General features: G+C 43.2%; 2 protein-coding genes across 9 annotated transcripts; one reads left to right on the top strand and one right to left on the bottom strand.

The window, feature by feature from the left end:
- Positions 1 to 123: 123 nt before the first annotated feature.
- LOC127002886 (DNA excision repair protein ERCC-8-like) lies at positions 124 to 7257 on the top strand. Of its 8 annotated transcripts, none has more exons than XM_050869139.1 (6): positions 124 to 340; positions 493 to 613; positions 2391 to 2603; positions 4481 to 4660; positions 5249 to 5441; positions 5669 to 7257. In XM_050869139.1, the coding sequence occupies exons 3-6, from the start codon at positions 2394 to 2396 to the stop codon at positions 6382 to 6384; spliced, it is 1299 nt and encodes a 432-aa protein (XP_050725096.1). In that variant the 5' UTR covers positions 124 to 340; positions 493 to 613; positions 2391 to 2393; the 3' UTR covers positions 6385 to 7257. The 8 variants fall into 8 exon arrangements, with proteins under 8 accessions (XP_050725096.1, XP_050725102.1, XP_050725099.1 ...); XM_050869145.1 differs by adding an exon at positions 3432 to 3492 and having other exon boundaries at positions 124 to 613; XM_050869142.1 differs by adding an exon at positions 3411 to 3492 and having other exon boundaries at positions 124 to 613.
- Positions 7258 to 7415: 158 nt separating this feature from the next.
- Positions 7416 to 16357, bottom strand: LOC127002888 (uncharacterized). The gene is made up of 7 exons (XM_050869146.1): positions 16200 to 16357; positions 13649 to 13845; positions 12942 to 13069; positions 12681 to 12757; positions 11436 to 11548; positions 9326 to 9548; positions 7416 to 8560 (listed from the first exon to the last, which is right to left on the bottom strand). Exons 1-7 carry the CDS (start codon positions 16222 to 16224, stop codon positions 8064 to 8066), a joined length of 1260 nt encoding a protein of 419 aa, XP_050725103.1. The 5' UTR covers positions 16225 to 16357; the 3' UTR covers positions 7416 to 8063.
- Positions 16358 to 16636: the final 279 nt, after the last annotated feature.

Raw genomic sequence — 16636 nt, 5'->3', positions numbered from 1 at the left:
TTTACTTCAGCCAACTCTCCTCAAACGACTTGCCTCACCAGTATATTTAAATATCCTGCAGACGAGAGAGTCTGCCATATAGGGTTTTAATGCACCGGAGGAGTTGATGGGGCGAAGCTCAGATTCAAGCTCAAGATCATTCCTCTCTTTCCTAGATTTCACACAGCATTTCTTATTATTGTCAGTGTTTTGTACGCTGAATAAAACCGGTGAAGCAGATAAATGCTGATAAAACAAACGTAAACAAACCCATCACCACCATCATCATCATCATCAGGCGTGGGTGCTGCGGGCGGCCTCCTCCGTGCTGTGCCTGTATATCACTGACGCTAAAGAAAAGGTGTCGTAATCTAGAGCAATATAACCCCAGTCTTAAGCAACAAACAAGTGCATCGAGGGTTGTTTATTGAGGCTAACATTTACATTTATTCGTCATCTTTTACCCAACCTGACTTGACCTAACGTGTCCATATCGAATCTGACCTGACCTAGCCTGCATCCTGCTTCTAAGACGTGATGAACAGAAGTATACCCTCAACTTAACAAGCTCGCCGGCGTCACTAATTTTCCCAGTGTGGCAATCTGTGGGCCGCGGTCTGCCTCCCCTCCAAAGGTAATGTATCAGATGGTCCAGGGCCGGTACTCTCAGACGCGCCCACCTCCAACATCAAATATTTCCAAATGTCAAAAATGGAAATTAATCGGGCTTTCTTGAGTTTTTTTTTCACATTCATGGTACAGAAGAAGAGTTAAACAACCACCAGGGCCATTAAACCCCTACCCCTACCCCTGAAAAAGCCTCCAAAAGCCTTGTCAAATATGTGTAATTGGGCGCCGAGAGGTTTGAGAATACGGGTCCAGTCCAGTCCAGTAGTAGGCGTGGGATTGCCTTGGTAACGACTCCCACTCATGACTTATTCTTGATTGTTGATTGCCGTTGTTGTCCTTTAGTTTTGTTCGGCTTTCTTTTTTCTTCTGTTCTGTTGACTTACTTACCTACAACCTCATATCAGCCATTTCATTGAGTGCGAGGCTGAGGTGACACGTTCTCTCGGGTGATATTGAATTTATTGTTGTATTGCCGGTAGTTCTTTGACCCACCCAACTTTTCTGTGAGTAATGGAGGGATTTATTTATTTTTATTTTTTTTGGCAACAAAGGACGCAGCTCAAGGGCAACAAAAAGACTAGAAAAAAAAGCAGCGGAGATTTTTTTATAAGAAAGGAGACGGCTCAAGGGCAACAAAAAGACTATTGAAAAAAAAAGCTCGCTACTCGCCACTCCCATAATAGACAAAAGTAAAGAGTGTCAGTAGTAGCTGTAACTAATTGGTAGAGTAATGGAGAAGCCTGAATCTAATCTAGCCATCTCACGTGAGGTCAAATATTTACATCATTCCCCAGATCTTGTGATGCTGAATCTTACATCAAGTTAATAGTAAGAGTTGGATATTTGTGATACTATAAAAGAAAAGATTTTGATATTTTAGCACTGAAGCATGATTAAATGACTATGATAATGCCTAGATTATTTTAAGGACACCAGTAACCTTCAAGAAAGCAATTAAGACTCACTCATTCACTACGACGTTACAAACTAGTGCATCGAGGGTTGTATTTTGAGACTAACATTTACATCTGTTTTTCACCTCTTACCCAACCTGACCTGACCTAACGTACCTATATCCTGCTGCTGAAACGTGATGAACAGAAATACACCGCCAACTTCATTACTATTAATTTGTGATATAAAATTCAGCATGACAAGATTTAGAGGAAACTAAATATTAACCTCGTGTGAGATGGCTACACTGAATCCTTCCTTCACTATATCACAGGTCTTCCCAAGCACCCACTACCACTATTTTTTTCCCGGTATATTTAAATGTGCTATTCATCCACTACCTAATCTAAATCGTTTGCTTTGTTTCTACCCTATCTCTTACAATTGCAGTCATACCTCGGTTTACGAGCTTATTTCATTCTGGAATTTTACTCGCAAAGAAAAAAACTCGTAAATCAAAACTGTAAGTGTAATGCTGAAAACACAAAGATCGCACGCTAGAGCTCAAACGCAAGTGGACATGAGTGCGTGGGTGCTACCTCTGCGAGTGTACAATGCAGACTGAGACCCCATTCCCGTATTTTTCCACTCAGAGTGCTCTCGTTTTGCGGTGAACAAAGGGAACTCACTCTCGTGTCTTCAACTTGTACAAACAGGATGCTCATACGCTAAGTCACCGTTCGTAAACCAAAGCATTTTTTGCGATTTTTTTCTTTTTTTTTGCTCGTAAGGTAAGGCAATCGTAAACTGAGGTATTACTGTATATCACGAGTCTTTCCATGCACCAACTACCACTGTGAGCTTCCTACACCCCTTCATTCCAACAGCAGATGGAACAGGATCCGCGCCGTCGCAGAATCTACTCGCCAAATCTAAGCACTCGCGGACTCATGTTGAAGTGTAGCGGGATGCAGGCGCTGCAAAACCTGGAGAGAGTTCGCACCGGCCAGCTCTCCAGTCTCAAGTACAAGTCATTAGTCCAGAGCTGCCTTCTTACCAGCCATGGCGAATCAGAAATGGCGATGAACTGGATGGAGGAGGTCAGTCTTTAGTGTTACTGTGCTGGGCGGGGCAGAGACTGGGGAGGGGTGAGACGGGCAGGACTGACTTCATACATGCATTGGCCTATAGTAAGAGCAAAGTATGAACCCAGTAGCGCACCATCAAGTTTCAATAAGTTTTCTCTTCCGTGCTCATTTGTAAAATCTGGCCTCTCGACAGCTTGAGTCAGTTTTTTATTGCGCCGAAATATTTTGTTTCAGCTGTTTTCTCCCTCAATCCTGCATTTATTATTATGGCTCGAGTCACTTTTTTAGCGTGCCAAACCTGCATTTATAATTTTACATATATAGTATATCAATGACTTTGTTATTTGTTGTAGTGTTTTTATGAATCAATAAAAAAAAATAATAATTCCTAGGACCATTTATGGACATGGAATAAAGTGTGCATGAACAATTTTTCACTTAGCTTATGATCCCACCTCCATAACTAAAAATTTTGTGAGCCAACTTTTCAAGGTAGATGCATTTTTAACCCTTTCATTGCTAAACACTCGCAGCGAGTGTTAGGTGTACGTATTTGCTGGTAGTGCTAAACGCTCACTGCGAGCTCCACCCGCACTCAAATCTCCCGCAAATAAGTGTGTTCCAACACTAATTCTCACAACACAGGATTGCCAATTGAGTGGGTTCTTCACTAAATTTGGTGGAAAATCATATCAACCCAGCGTGGCAAATCTACAGACAAGTAACTGGTGGATGTTCTTGCCCAATATAGCGGCATTTTTGCATAGCTTCACCTGTCACCTGACTGATTCTTTGACCAAATAGTTGTAAATATTGCAGTTGGCAATACTCCCTTGCCAGAATCTCAAGGAGAGATGTCCGCAGTTCCCTCAATATGGCTGATCATCCTGCACGCACTGACGTAAGTGTTAACATTCAACACTCCCTGAACATGCATGTACATTCGCAAGAGAGGCATACATAACCGACTCCTATAGATCTGGACCTCCTCTTTCCAATGGTGTTTTTGTTTTTTAGCTGTGATGAATAGTTTTTGAGATACAGAGGTTAATTAAAAGAGACCCCCTATTGGGCTGCCCGACTGTGCCTGAGGGGATAGTCGCGTCCGCACCGCGCGCAAGGAAAGGGATAATAGCAGAATTTTATCAGGATTCTTATGCTTCCTTCAAATTTCCAATACGACAATTGTGAGTGGATCGGGTGAGTAGGGGAGGAGGAAGCGGGGGTGGAGATGAGACTCCTGTCCTTCCGCCTGTCCCATGTCGTGGCTTCACCTCCCTTGGAATCTACATCTTGTTCACTGGCATCACTTTCTCCTGCAAAGTGGGGAATGCTTTCTACTTCACTCACTTCCACTTCCATTGTCTGAGAACAGGCATGAGTAATATTCCTCGTGTTTCAAGGGCCTCCGTGCCATTACGTAGTTCAAAAAATATATTACTGCCTGTACAGAGAATAAAATAAAAATTACTCTCAATCAAATCACTGTGTTGCCCTACGTAACACTATTATCACTATTATGCGTTCGGCCGTATGGCCACGACCTAGACCACAAAGGTTTAAAGCCCATAGCAGCGAGACGCACGATCTGACTGATGAGTGAGGGAGACAAAAAACTGCCTTTGTTTATGCCTCGTTCTCAAAGCCACGCCAGTGGAGAGGGTTGCTAATGAGTTAATATGGGAGAGTGAGGAAACTTATGCTCGACCAAAAAATGATGGGATTGGCATGAATATAGCTATTTAAAAAAAAAAAAAAAAAATTGTTCAAATGGACGCCAGTGGCGGGAAAGTGCGCTCTGGCCCTAAAAATATATTCACGTCATTGGCGTCTAAGTGTGCGAGAGGACTAATACTTCTTGCACCGAATGCTGAGCTGCTTTACTCCAGCCTCCCGCCTCCCATGTGACCTACGCTGACCTGGAGCCCGTGGACCACAAGTATCTGCTGTGTGGGCTTGCCGACGGAGGCGTGACCATCTACGACACAACTCTTCTGAGGGTGGACGACTACTTCTTCAGGGAGGTGGGCTCCATCAAGGGGGGACAGCGCGGCACACACAAATACCCGGTACAGCATCTTATGTAACACGCCGTTCACCTTGTGTAATAATTATAGTATTTTGCTTTAAGGGTTGTTTTTAGGAGCTTTTAAATGTAAAATAATTATGTAAAAATGTACTTGATTAATTATAAAGAATACTGAAGTAAACCATGTGTACTTGTATGGACCATGGTCGTGTGTGTGTGTGTGTGTGTGTGTGTATTGACCTATTGGTGTTTAGCTGTTTGTGGTTTCCAGGACCTGAGCTAAGCTGGGATAGTCCCGTTTCCTTGTCTCTATTTATCCGAGCTCTCCTTCATTTACTGGTCACTCCCTGCCTCCACATTCTCCTCCTTTAGACCATTTCACTCATCCACACTTCTGTATAGGAAACTGTACCTTTTAATGCTTCAGACGTGTTCCATTTTTCAGCTTCTTACTGTGTAAGTGTGTGTGTGTGTGTGTGTGGTTAGGTTAAGTATCAAATCCCAAATTCAGGACATCATACTAGCCAAACCAAAGATGATCAATCCCTGTGCCAAATCCAATATCTTGTCTGCCATGTCTGTTCCCTCCTACACCTGTATATATATGTGACTAGTCCCTCCCTGCCAGGTTGACTGTGTTCAGTGGTACCCAGCTGATGCAGGACTCTTCAGCACCTCCAGCAGGGATAAGAAGGTCAAGATATGGGACCCTAACCGCATGAAGTTGGTGGACCAGTTCAGCATCGACTGCCACGTTCACCACCACCAGATGTCCCCCGTGGCCACCAAGCATTCCCTGTTGGCCGTGGCAGGAGACAGCGGTGAGTTTCATGTTGGGAAATCGTGAAAGTTTGAGTTCTCAGACTTTTATATACTCTCATATTCACTGCAGCAAAGAAGTTCCGCTCCCAGTTTTTAATCAATAAATATCATAATTTTTTCAAAGTAAAAACTGAACGTACCCTTTTCAAGACTTCATGTAAGCCAGTGTAAAAGAGTAAGCTTTAGTCATGTCAGACGGCAGTAGTAAAACATGTCATCATTACAGGCGAGGTGATCTTGTGTGACCTGCGCACCGGGACGTCCACTCACCGCCTGCAGGGCCACGAGGGTGCTGTAAAAGCCACTCACTGGTCTCCACGCATCCAACACCTCTTGCTCTCCAGCGGCCAGGACCATACAGTGAGGATGTGGGACGTGCGAGCCAGCCGGGCCTTCCTCATGGCCCTGGACCCTGATACTCATGCTAGTGAAGGCCACAGGAAGGTCAGCAAGAGGATGAAGAAGGTTCCTCAAGCACACAAGAGCCAGGTGGTGTCCCTCTCCTTCACCCACGACGGACTCTGGATCCTGACCTTTGATTGTACGGGAAAACTCAAGCTGTGGGACTCCTCAACAGGGAAGAAGAAGGACGTCAACTATGGCGGCTTCCCCCATCAGTGCAAGAGGAGTGTGAGGATGGCTGTCACGCCTTCCATGTATCCAGACTTGGTGTTCCTACCTTCCAAGGATCAAGTGTGTGTGCTGGAGATCTTCACAGGACACGTGGTTAATGTTTTGGAGAGACACTTCGCGCCGCTGTACGGGGTCATCTACAACCCTAGCACCATGCATCTTTACACGTTTAGCAGTGACCACAACTTTATAACCTGGATCCCAAAGCGGTTTGGGCCAAAACATTGGGAGGAGAGCTACACAGATGAACCGGGGCCTAACAAGAGGAAAAGAGTGACGCAGGATAACTGGAGTAGCGATGAGAATTAGGTCTGTGATAGTCCATATTTTTAAACGTTTCGGTGCCTCAGTTCGCCTGTTTGAAAAGCCTCTCGTAGAAGTTGCTGGGATTTCCTGGGACTGTTTTGAGAACCTATAGTTTCACCCGACTTCTGCACTTCGGACGGGAAAGTCACCCATGAAAACCCGGTTAATCTTTTCTGTGGCCTTGGCGGACAGTCGTAGTGAGAGCCCAGTACGCTTAAGAATATGGACCATTGGCGTAAGAATGATGGTGTGGTTGTGGCTCTTCATTTATCATCAATCATCAAAGTCCAGATTCATGGTAGCATCCCACCTCACCTCCATGCTCACATTCCTGCTCCTCTCATTTCCCTCCAGCCAGCCAGGGGGGGAGGAGGAGAAGGAGGTGGAGAGGAAGGAAGAAGAGGAGAAAGAGGGGAAGGAAGAGAAATGGGAATGAGAGGAAGAAGAGGAGTTGGTACAAAGGAAGGAAGAGGGAGAGATGGGAAAGGAAGGAAGAAGAGGAGAAAGAGGGGAAGGAAGAGAAATGGGAATGAGAGGAAGGAGTTGGTACAAAGGAAGGAAGAGGGAGGGGAGGGGAAGGAAGAGAGATGGGAAAGGAAGGAAGAGGAGAAAGAAGAGGAAGAGAGAAAGTAAAGGAGGAGGAGAAAGGGGGGAAAGGAGAAGAAGGAAGATATGAATGTCTTCCCTTCACTACATCTATGCTCTTCCCTCCATTTACATAACTTTCTTTTTTATACGTAGATTATTCATCCTGGAGGTGCTGCAGTCATTACTTCAAGCCTCCGTACACTCAACAATCACCTTTTGCCAACATTCACTGTCAGGTTCATTCTCACACACGTTTCCTTGTTATATCCAGACCCAGTATTCTCTTGCCATGCTAAAAGGTGACTTCTTTCTGACGAAGACCTTTCAGTCGTGTTTTTAGTGATGGTTACATTTTTCATTGTACAGTACTTGTAAATAATCACTTGGGTAGATTTTCATAACATTTTCAGCACACGTCCATCATCAAGAACAGTTACATTAGTAAGTTATTCATACCTTCATCATACATTTATTGTTGTCAGTAAAGTAACATAAATATTTTTTTATATGTTCATCATACATTCATGGTTGTCAACAATTGCCACATTATTTCTAAATGACTGAAAATTGTAGTCTTTATGAAAATATTTGTAGGTATTTAAAATATTTAAACATAGAATTTTATATCAAACCATATTTATAAAAATATTCATGCCTAGACCTTCACACAGAACCTTTGTAAGCATTCTCATGGAGCAGCGCCAGCAGGCTCAGCACACAGCCGGGAGGCTCAAACTCAGCCTTGTTCAGACAGGAAGTAATATGGCAGAATCCCCCTCCCCCCCTCTGCTCATCTTGCAGGGAATCCGTGCAAATACTGGCCGAGTCCTTGTGACTTCACCTTCATACTAATGCGCCTGCAGTGATGACGGTCAAGGTTCGTGTGTGTAAGGAGGGCGAGCCCAGCCCGGCCTGCAGGTTCAGCACACAAATAATAATGAATAAAGGTGCTGAACAGAGCTTGGTTTGTGTCACCTCTGACAAATCCCCACCTATGCAGATCCTTTTCAAGGACGACAAAGCATCTAAAAGTTGCCAATAGGTAAAATAAAATTTGTACTTCAGGGTCTTGCTCCCAAAGGTTTGAAGCCTTGCTAGAGTTGCTGTGAGTGTGGCACCACAATGGTGATGCCGGAGGCCAGGTCTGTTGGGTCCTGGCTGCCCATCTTTTGGGTGTTCTGGGTGCTGAGGGTGCGCCGCAGCCCCGACAGCTCAATGAGGACCTGGTTCAGGAGGGAGTTGGTCTGCTGCTGGGCCCGGCGCTGCTCGGCGGCAAAGTCCAGCTGGGCCTCCAGGCTGTCCAGGCGACGGCTGACGGCCATGTTCTCTTCTATTTTCTCCAAGCGCTGACACACCTCATGAAGCTCTGCAGGCTGAAAGGCATCCCTCTGTGTGCCTCCAGTGGTGGTCCTGCTGGAGGGCTCCGGGTTATCGGTAAGGTCCAGGTCAGCGGGGTCGCTGATGCTCTCGTTGAGCTCCTCCGAGACAATGTCCATGTCCGGGGCCTCCTTCTTGCAGATCTTCAGCATGGTGGTGCTCTTGGCTGCGCTCGCTGATCTCTTTGTGCCTCGCCGGGTGGACTTTGTGGAACCTTGAAAAATAAAACAATAAAAAAAAATTACACTCAGTCTTTCCTTCACGTCCTGCTCAGAGAACTGAAAAGCAACAATGAACGAGATTGTAGAGTCTGTAGAGAAAGACACTTGCTGACACAAGGGCCACCACTTTGTTGTCTGTTGGGTCAACGTGTGGCAACTTTAGAGGTACAAAAGCCAACTATATATTTAGCTTTAGCAGCAATCCATGCTGCTGTCTTTCACTCCAGTCACTGCCATGGAAGACAGCAACAACACCAGTGCAACAAAAATTTACTGCAAGTATTACTTCAATGGCACGCACCCCCACAATGATGCGGCAGTGTTGCACTGACCATGTGCTTGAGACTACAGCCTCATTATAAAATTATTTGTGAAATAAATCCTGAAATGGGATAAATTCAACTGTAAACAATATTTTGGAGGGCATTCCTGGCCTACACCTTCCTTCAAGTTACTGCATCTGAATAAACAGTTATCAAAACTACTGTCACTGACATGGTCTTGCATATGTTGACCTTCATCAATAAAGAGAAATGGTAGCATGAATTAGCCGTTACTTTTAATTATGGACCTTATGGAAATGACATTTAGATCATCATCATCGTTCTTAAGTCCATTTGCTATTAGTCTGTGCGGGGAGACAAAGTGGTACAAGAAATATACATAAAAAAAATCTGCTACAGCCCAGGTTGTATGATTTTGAAAACTACAACCTGAGCAAAAAAAAGTAATAACCAAAGAGAAGCTGTTGCACTGACCTGAGTTACTCTTTGTTATGGCGGCAAACTTGGTGGTGGGGGGCATGCCCACCTGACTCAGGACGTGTCGCACCCGCGTGTAGTACTGCCACAGCGGCACCGAGCCCGACGCCTCAGCCTCGGCCTTGTTCTCCTGGTATTCTTGGGTCAGGAACTGCCATTTGTGGCGGCACTGGTCAGGGGACGGCTGGTGACCCTCAAGCTTCATTTGCTCTGAGATGGTCTGGAGGAAGGTGAGGGAACACCATGAAAAGGGGTAATAGTGACCAGTTTTGAAGAACAAACAAATATTTTACAAACAAAAAACATTTATTTGAATTCTCAAAATATAAAAGTTTGTATCCCTGTTGGGGCTGTCTAAGCATATATAAAGAAAGTAAAAATATTTTTCTTTTAATTTGCCAAATAATTAAATGTTGGTGGTCAAATTTGCCCACCAACTTGGGGTAACTTTGTCTTGGGCCCACAACTTGTGGGGTAAATGTGACTCCTAGCTTAAACACTACAGGAATGCCTCTGATGGGAGAATGGGGGTAAACATGACCACTACAGACACTTGGCAGTGTAATTTTGACCTACAGGCAACAATCTAACAGAATAAAGTAGTCTGGTATTTTCCTTCAATTAGAAAAATTTTAGCAAAATATATGGTAATTCTCTATCCATATTCCTTGTACTTACATACTACAACACTTAATGGTATACATCCAGAGAGTTTTTAAAAGACAAACTGATCCCTCTGGTTCATAACTGGCTGCTCAACCTTTTTTTTTTTTTTTTTTTTAATAACAAAGGAGACAGCTCAAGGTCACAAAAAAAAGGAAAAAATAAAAAAAAGCCCGCTACTCGCTGCTCCTAAAAAAAGAATCAAAAGAGGCGGCCGAAAGAGAGGTCAATTTTGGGAGGAGAGGTGTCCTGATACCCTCCTCTTGAAAGAGTTCAAGTCGTGGGCAGGAGGAAATACAGATGAAGGAAGATTGTTTCAGAGTTTACCAGCGTGAGGGATGAAAGAGTGAAGATGCTGGTTAACGCTTGCATAAGGGGTTTGGACAGTATAGGGATGAGCATGAGTAGAAAGTCGTGTGCAGCGGGGCCACGGGAGGCATGCAGTTAGGAAGTTCAGAAGAGCAGTCAGTGTGAAATTAGCGATAAAAGATAGAGAGGCAACATCGCGACGGAATTTAAGAAGTAGAAGACTATCAGTAGGAGGAGGAGAGCTGATGAGATGAAGAGCCTTAGACTCCATTCTGTCCAGAAGAGCTGTGTGAGTGGAGCCCCCCCACACATGAGATGGATGGTTTGTCAACAAAACTAATGTCTGTGATTCACAGTAAATTTGTGATTATCACTCCCAGCTACTACCTGATAGTACATTATTTTAATTTTTTTTTTATAATTTTATAATTTTTGATACTCTCGCCCACGCGACCCTTTTATATATTTGCGTGGCATGTTTTAGGCAGGATGCAGTATGCTAACACTCACAGATCATGCAGATCTCCTGAAATGGATATAAAACAAGCATTAAAGCCTATACCTATTTGAACATTTCAATATGCAGGTATATTTTTAGAACATTTTTTCAAGGTGGTCAACTTAGACCCATGGTTTTGGACAACTTTTCTCTGAATTTTGGATCCCTGCTGTATGTTAATTATGAAAGATACATCATTTTAAGTGCCAAAAATGGAAATTTTGGCATTTTTTACACTATGGAAAGTCTTCAAAAATGGATTTTATCGAATACAATTTTCTGTAGTGGCATGATATAAAATTTGTATTTTTTTTTCTCATTTTTTTATGCACTTTTACTCATTATATGTATTTGAACCTCATGTGTAAAATTTGAACTCTGAACCTTTGGCATATTTTTTTCTCATTTTTCACTGTATTTTGAAAATGTTTTGCTTTATACTTAACGCTTCAATTTTTCAAAATAACTCTGTAAATAATTATTAAAAGCTCCCACTCTTCTAAATTCTTTTTCATAGGGGCAGTGATTAGCGGGCCTTTTCTTTCTCACTATTATTCTTTTTTGCCCTCGAGCTGCTTCCTCTACCATAAAAATAAAAATAAAAGGAAAATTTTGTGTAAGCCTTTCGCCGCTCACCTCCCAGATGGTGGCATCGTCCCAGTTGTTGTCCTTGTCCGTGAACCAGTCCTTGAACTCCATCAGAAGGTCGAGAAGCTGCTGTACAGACTTGTCACTCCACTCCGACACTCCTGCAGCGACAAAATGGAAAGTGAGGGAAATGGCACAAAAATACATAGGGAAAAGATATATTCAGCACCCAAGCACATATTTAACAAGGCTTTCATAGGAGTTTTGGGCATTTCCAGGGGTAGTTTTATGACCCAGGTGGTAGTTTGACCCTTCCTCTGTACCATGAATCTAAGAAACATACATTTAACAAGGCTTTCATAGGAGTTTTGGGCATTTCCAGGGGTAGTTTTATGACCCAGGTGGTAGTTTGACCCTTCCTCTGTACCATGAATCTAAGAAACATACATTTAACAAGGCTTTCATAGGAGTTTTGGGCATTTCCAGGGGTAGTTTTATGACACAGGTGGTAGTTTGACCCTTCCTCTGTAGTATGAACCTAAGAAACACATTTAACAAGGCTTTCATAGGAGTTTTGGGCATTTCCAGGGGTAGTTTTATGACCCTGGTGGTAGTTTGACCCTTCCTCTGTACCATGAACCTAAGAAACACAAATTTAACAAGGCTTTCATAGGAGTTTTGGGCATTTCCAGGGGTAGTTTTATGACCCAGGTGGTAGTTTGACCCTTCCTCTGTACCATGAATCTAAGAAACATACATTTAACAAGGCTTTCATAGGAGTTTTGGGCATTTCCAGGGATAGTTTTATGACCCAGGTGGTAGTTTGACCCTTCCTCTGTACCATGAATCTAAGAAACACACATTTAACAAGGCTTTCATAGGAGTTTTGGGCATTTCCAGGGGTAGTTTTATGACCCAGGTGGTAGTTTGACCCTTCCTCTGTACCATGAATCTAAGAAACACACATTTAACAAGGCTTTCGTAGGAGTTTTGGGCATTTCCAGGGGTACTTTTATGACCCAGGTGGTAGTTTGATCCTTCTCCTGTACCGTGAATGTGGAAAAATGCTCCTGAAAACCCGATTAATCTCCTTCTTGGCCTTTGGAAATAGTTGAAGTGGGAGGTGGAAGCCTCTGAGAATACCAACGATAGACCCGTCCTTTCTTATGTCGAGTAAAAAAAAAAAAAAAAAAAAAAAAAAAAAAAGAGGCAAACAATAGACCTAGATAGTGAGATGGTTTGAAAATGTGATAAGAATGAATTAGGATGATGATTATTATTAGCGTTATTTACCGTCATCTGCTGTGTCGAGAGGCTCATCTGCATCTTCGTCTTCCTCGTTCAGGGACTTGATGTTCTGTCGCAGATTTCTGGAATGGAATAAAAAGGAACATGACTTTGCATATCTAGCTCTTGTTTTACACCCTTTCATGTCTTCGCTGCATTTGAGAATTCTATCTGATTCTATACTAATACCTTCCTAGCTATCAACAAAACAAGTGCTCAAAGTTAAGTTTCAGGCACAAACATGGTAAGCATAAGAGTCAGTCGTACCTCTCCTCCAGGTATGTCAAAACACCTGGGTCATCTTTGAGGAAGGAGTGGATGCCCTCAAAGTAGTCAATGCGGTGAGCAGTCTTTTCGCCATTCAGACGCTTCTCCAGCACGGCCAAGTAGCGGATCTGCCGGAAGGGGGGACTCAGCTTAAAATTGTGAAGCTTAAAGATGTGGTAATACTGAACTTTATATGTAATAGAAAAAGAAAAGTAATGAAAAGAAACAGACCATCCTGACATCACTGTACCATTCATAAATTGGGAGATTAATCTTAAAAGTGTGAAGCTTACAAAAGATGTGGTAATGCTGCACTGTAGTAGAAAAAGAAAGAAGGTAAACGGCAATTCATCTTGGTGTCATTGTACTGTTCATAAATAAATGAAGCACAGATAAAGAAACATATTCAAAGATGAGGTAATATTGCAGTTTATACGTAATAGAAAAGTTATTTATTTATTTCTTTAAGTAAGGGAGGCAACTCAAGGGATGAAAAACAAAAACTACAAAAAAAAGTCCGCAAGGCACCGCTCAGACAAAAGAAAAAAGAATGAGGTTGATTTCAGGTGGAGACATTACTTGAAAACTTAAGAGACAATTCAGTTTGACATCACTGTATGATATACCAATCATAAATAAACACAGGACAGACAAACTCATTTATTTCTAACTCAAGACAAACATAGGTAAAGTTCAACGAGTGTCACCTTGAGGTTCCTCCACTTGCGGTCACACTCCTGCCCGTTGACCACGAAGCCGTCCTCGCCCAGCGCATCGGCAATGTCCTTCCAGATGAACTTTTTCTTCCTGATGCCGCTGCAGAAGTCCGGCCAGCTCTCCCCGACCTTGGTGACCAGGTTGAGCACATCGCTGTGGCACCAGTGCGTTCGCTGGTCCTGGTCGCCTGTGAGGAAGGTAATGGGAAAATGTATGCTGTCTTTTGTTTGGAAGGAAAAGATTTATATTGTATTTCATTATTAGTGTATTTGTCTCCTTATTTATGTCTTTCTCTCTTCGCTTTTTTTCTCCTTTTTTTGCGTTCGCTGGTCGGGGTCGCCTGTGAGGAAGGTAATGGGAAAATGTATGCTGTCTATTGTTTGGAAGGAAAAGATTTATATTGTATTTCATTGTTAGTGTATTTGTCTCCTTATTTATGTCTTTCTCTTTTTCCTTTTTTTCCCTTTTTTGCGTTCGCTGGTCGGGGTCGCCTGTGAGGAAGGTAATGGGAAAATGTATGCCGTCTATTGTTTGGAAGGAAAAGATTTATATTGTATTTCATGGTTAGTGTATTTGTCTCCTTATTTATGTCTTTCTCTTTTTCCTTTTTTTTTTCTTTTTTTTTTTGCATTCGCTGGTCCGGGTCGCCTGTGAGAAAGGTAATGGGAAAATGTATGCCGTCTATTGTTTGGAAGGAAAAGATTTATATTGTATTTCATTGTTAGTGTATTTGTCTCCTTATTTATGTCTTTCCCTCTTCGCTTTTTTTTCCTTTTTTTGCGTTCGCTGGTCGGGGTCGCCTGTGAGGAAGGTAATGGGAAAATGTATGCAGTCTATTGTTTGGGAAGGAAAGGACTTCTTGTATTGTGTTGTTAATGTATTTGTCTCTTTATTTCTGTATCTTTCTTTTCTTCTCTCTCTCTCTCTCTCTCTCTCTCTGTGTCTGTCTCTTTCTCTCTTTGTCTGTCTGTCTATCTCTCTCTCTCTGTGTCTGTCTGTCTTTGTATTTCACTCTCTCTCTCTCTCTAGTCTAATAAATCTATCCTGCATTGACCTGGTGTGGAGCTAAACTACACATTTACCATTCATCTTGCCAAACCTAACTAAATCTTCTAACGAGGGCACAGACTTAACCCACCCTTGATCTCCACATATTAATCTCACCAAACCTAACATTGATATCTAACAGGGGAAGGCTCCACCCATATCCTTAACACAGTATATATTACTCTAACCAAACCTAACAATGATTTTTAATAAGGGGAAAGCTGCACCCCCCCCCTTAACCCACTCTAACCTAACATCAGTACATATATGCGTGTATAAGAAGATATGGAACTATGCACTGAGTCTATGATGATGTGAGGACTGTAAGTAAATTGTGGCACTCTGCAAAGTTAATAAAGATAATGGTTATGATTTACTTTATGGAGAAAGAAATGAAAGAAATAGAATAAGTTAAATAAATGGAAATAAAGGTAAAATGGTAAAGTGAATTAATCAGAAACAGAAAATGATAAGAAATTAAAATAATGAATAGAAAATGATACTAAACAAATGATGAAAAATAATTAATGTCATACTTCTCTCTCTCTCTCTCTCTCTCTCTCTCTCTCTCTCTCTCTCTCCTAGCCTTATGGTATGCGATTAACTGTTCAGATGATAAGACAAAGTGATGAATGAATGACTACCTAAGCAATAATCAAGTCAGGTATTCTAATTAACGAAGATAATTAGAATGATGACGTGCCTCCATTATTACACCCTCGATAATGTCACCCTGGAGAAGACATTTAATTATTATCTCTGAAGGGTCACAGAGCATCCTTGGTAGTGACATTTGGGATAACATTTATGGATTTATACTTGCTCTCTCTCTCTCTCTCTCTCTCTCTCTCCTAGCCTTATGGTATGCGATTTATGAATTACCGTATTACCTATAAGCAATAACCAATAAGTCAGGAATTTTAATTAACGAAGCTGATTATAATGATGACGTGGCCCCATTATTACACCCTGGAGGAGACATTTAATTATTATATTGTCTAAGGGTCACACAGCATCCTTGGTAGTGACATTTGGGATAACATTTATGGAGGCGCCAATAATTCGTCTCCTACTTGACCAGCTGCTCTTGTTGCCTTATCTGCCTTCCACTAACCTCTAGGCTTCCCACAACACCCCGGCAAAGAATGTACAGGTCAGGACAGGCGTGCACACAGCCGAGGTACACGTGTGGGCGAGCGTCTGCCCCCCTCAAACACGCCAGGTCGGCCAGTGTGTGTCTCGGCCCCTCCACACGGCTTGATGCGCGGTGGTCTATTTGTACATGCAGTGTGTACAGCCCTGAACACCAGACACTAGTGGTGGGGTAACACTGTCATCGCCGGGCGCCGCGGCGGTGGGTCGGTGGTGTGTGTCGTGTGGTGGCTGGTGTCCGTCTCGGCCCCGGGCGCCATGGCGGGGTGTAGCTAAAACAGCTAAAACGAGCGGCCTGCCCCCCGCCCCCCGCCCCCTGCTGGCCTGCCTGCTACGACTTACTCTTCTTGGGGCCCTTCCTGCTCATGGCGGGCTGGCGGTGGGGACCACGGCGGCTGGCGAAGATGAAAGATGAACGGGAAAAGAAGCACACCCTGGCACACTGCTGCTCCGCTAAGGTGGCCGCGGCTCAGCTGGGCCAGACTCACGGCGCGCCAAATTCAAACACAAGGATAATACACTGACCATGACACACACGCACACACACACCAAGTAAACCAAGCAAGTAAGCAAGTATGTCTCCACAAGACCTCTGTATGTCATGAAACACATGATAAATTAATCCAGACCAGGGAAGGGTTTTACCGCCGCCGGGAATCGAACCTGTGACCACTGAGACGGGAAAGCCACTCCTTAACCAGTTGGCCAAAGAAGTGGTGCACCTCTCTGCAGAATGAGATATGGGAAACTTTCCCCAGGCGTGTCAGGCACCACACACA

This window comes from Eriocheir sinensis, chromosome 24, assembly GCF_024679095.1.
Source record: "Eriocheir sinensis breed Jianghai 21 chromosome 24, ASM2467909v1, whole genome shotgun sequence".
In the NCBI taxonomy this organism is placed as follows: domain Eukaryota; kingdom Metazoa; phylum Arthropoda; class Malacostraca; order Decapoda; family Varunidae; genus Eriocheir; species Eriocheir sinensis.
Note: the sequence above shows the minus strand (reverse complement) of the source record. Positions and strands in the feature narration are given on the sequence as shown.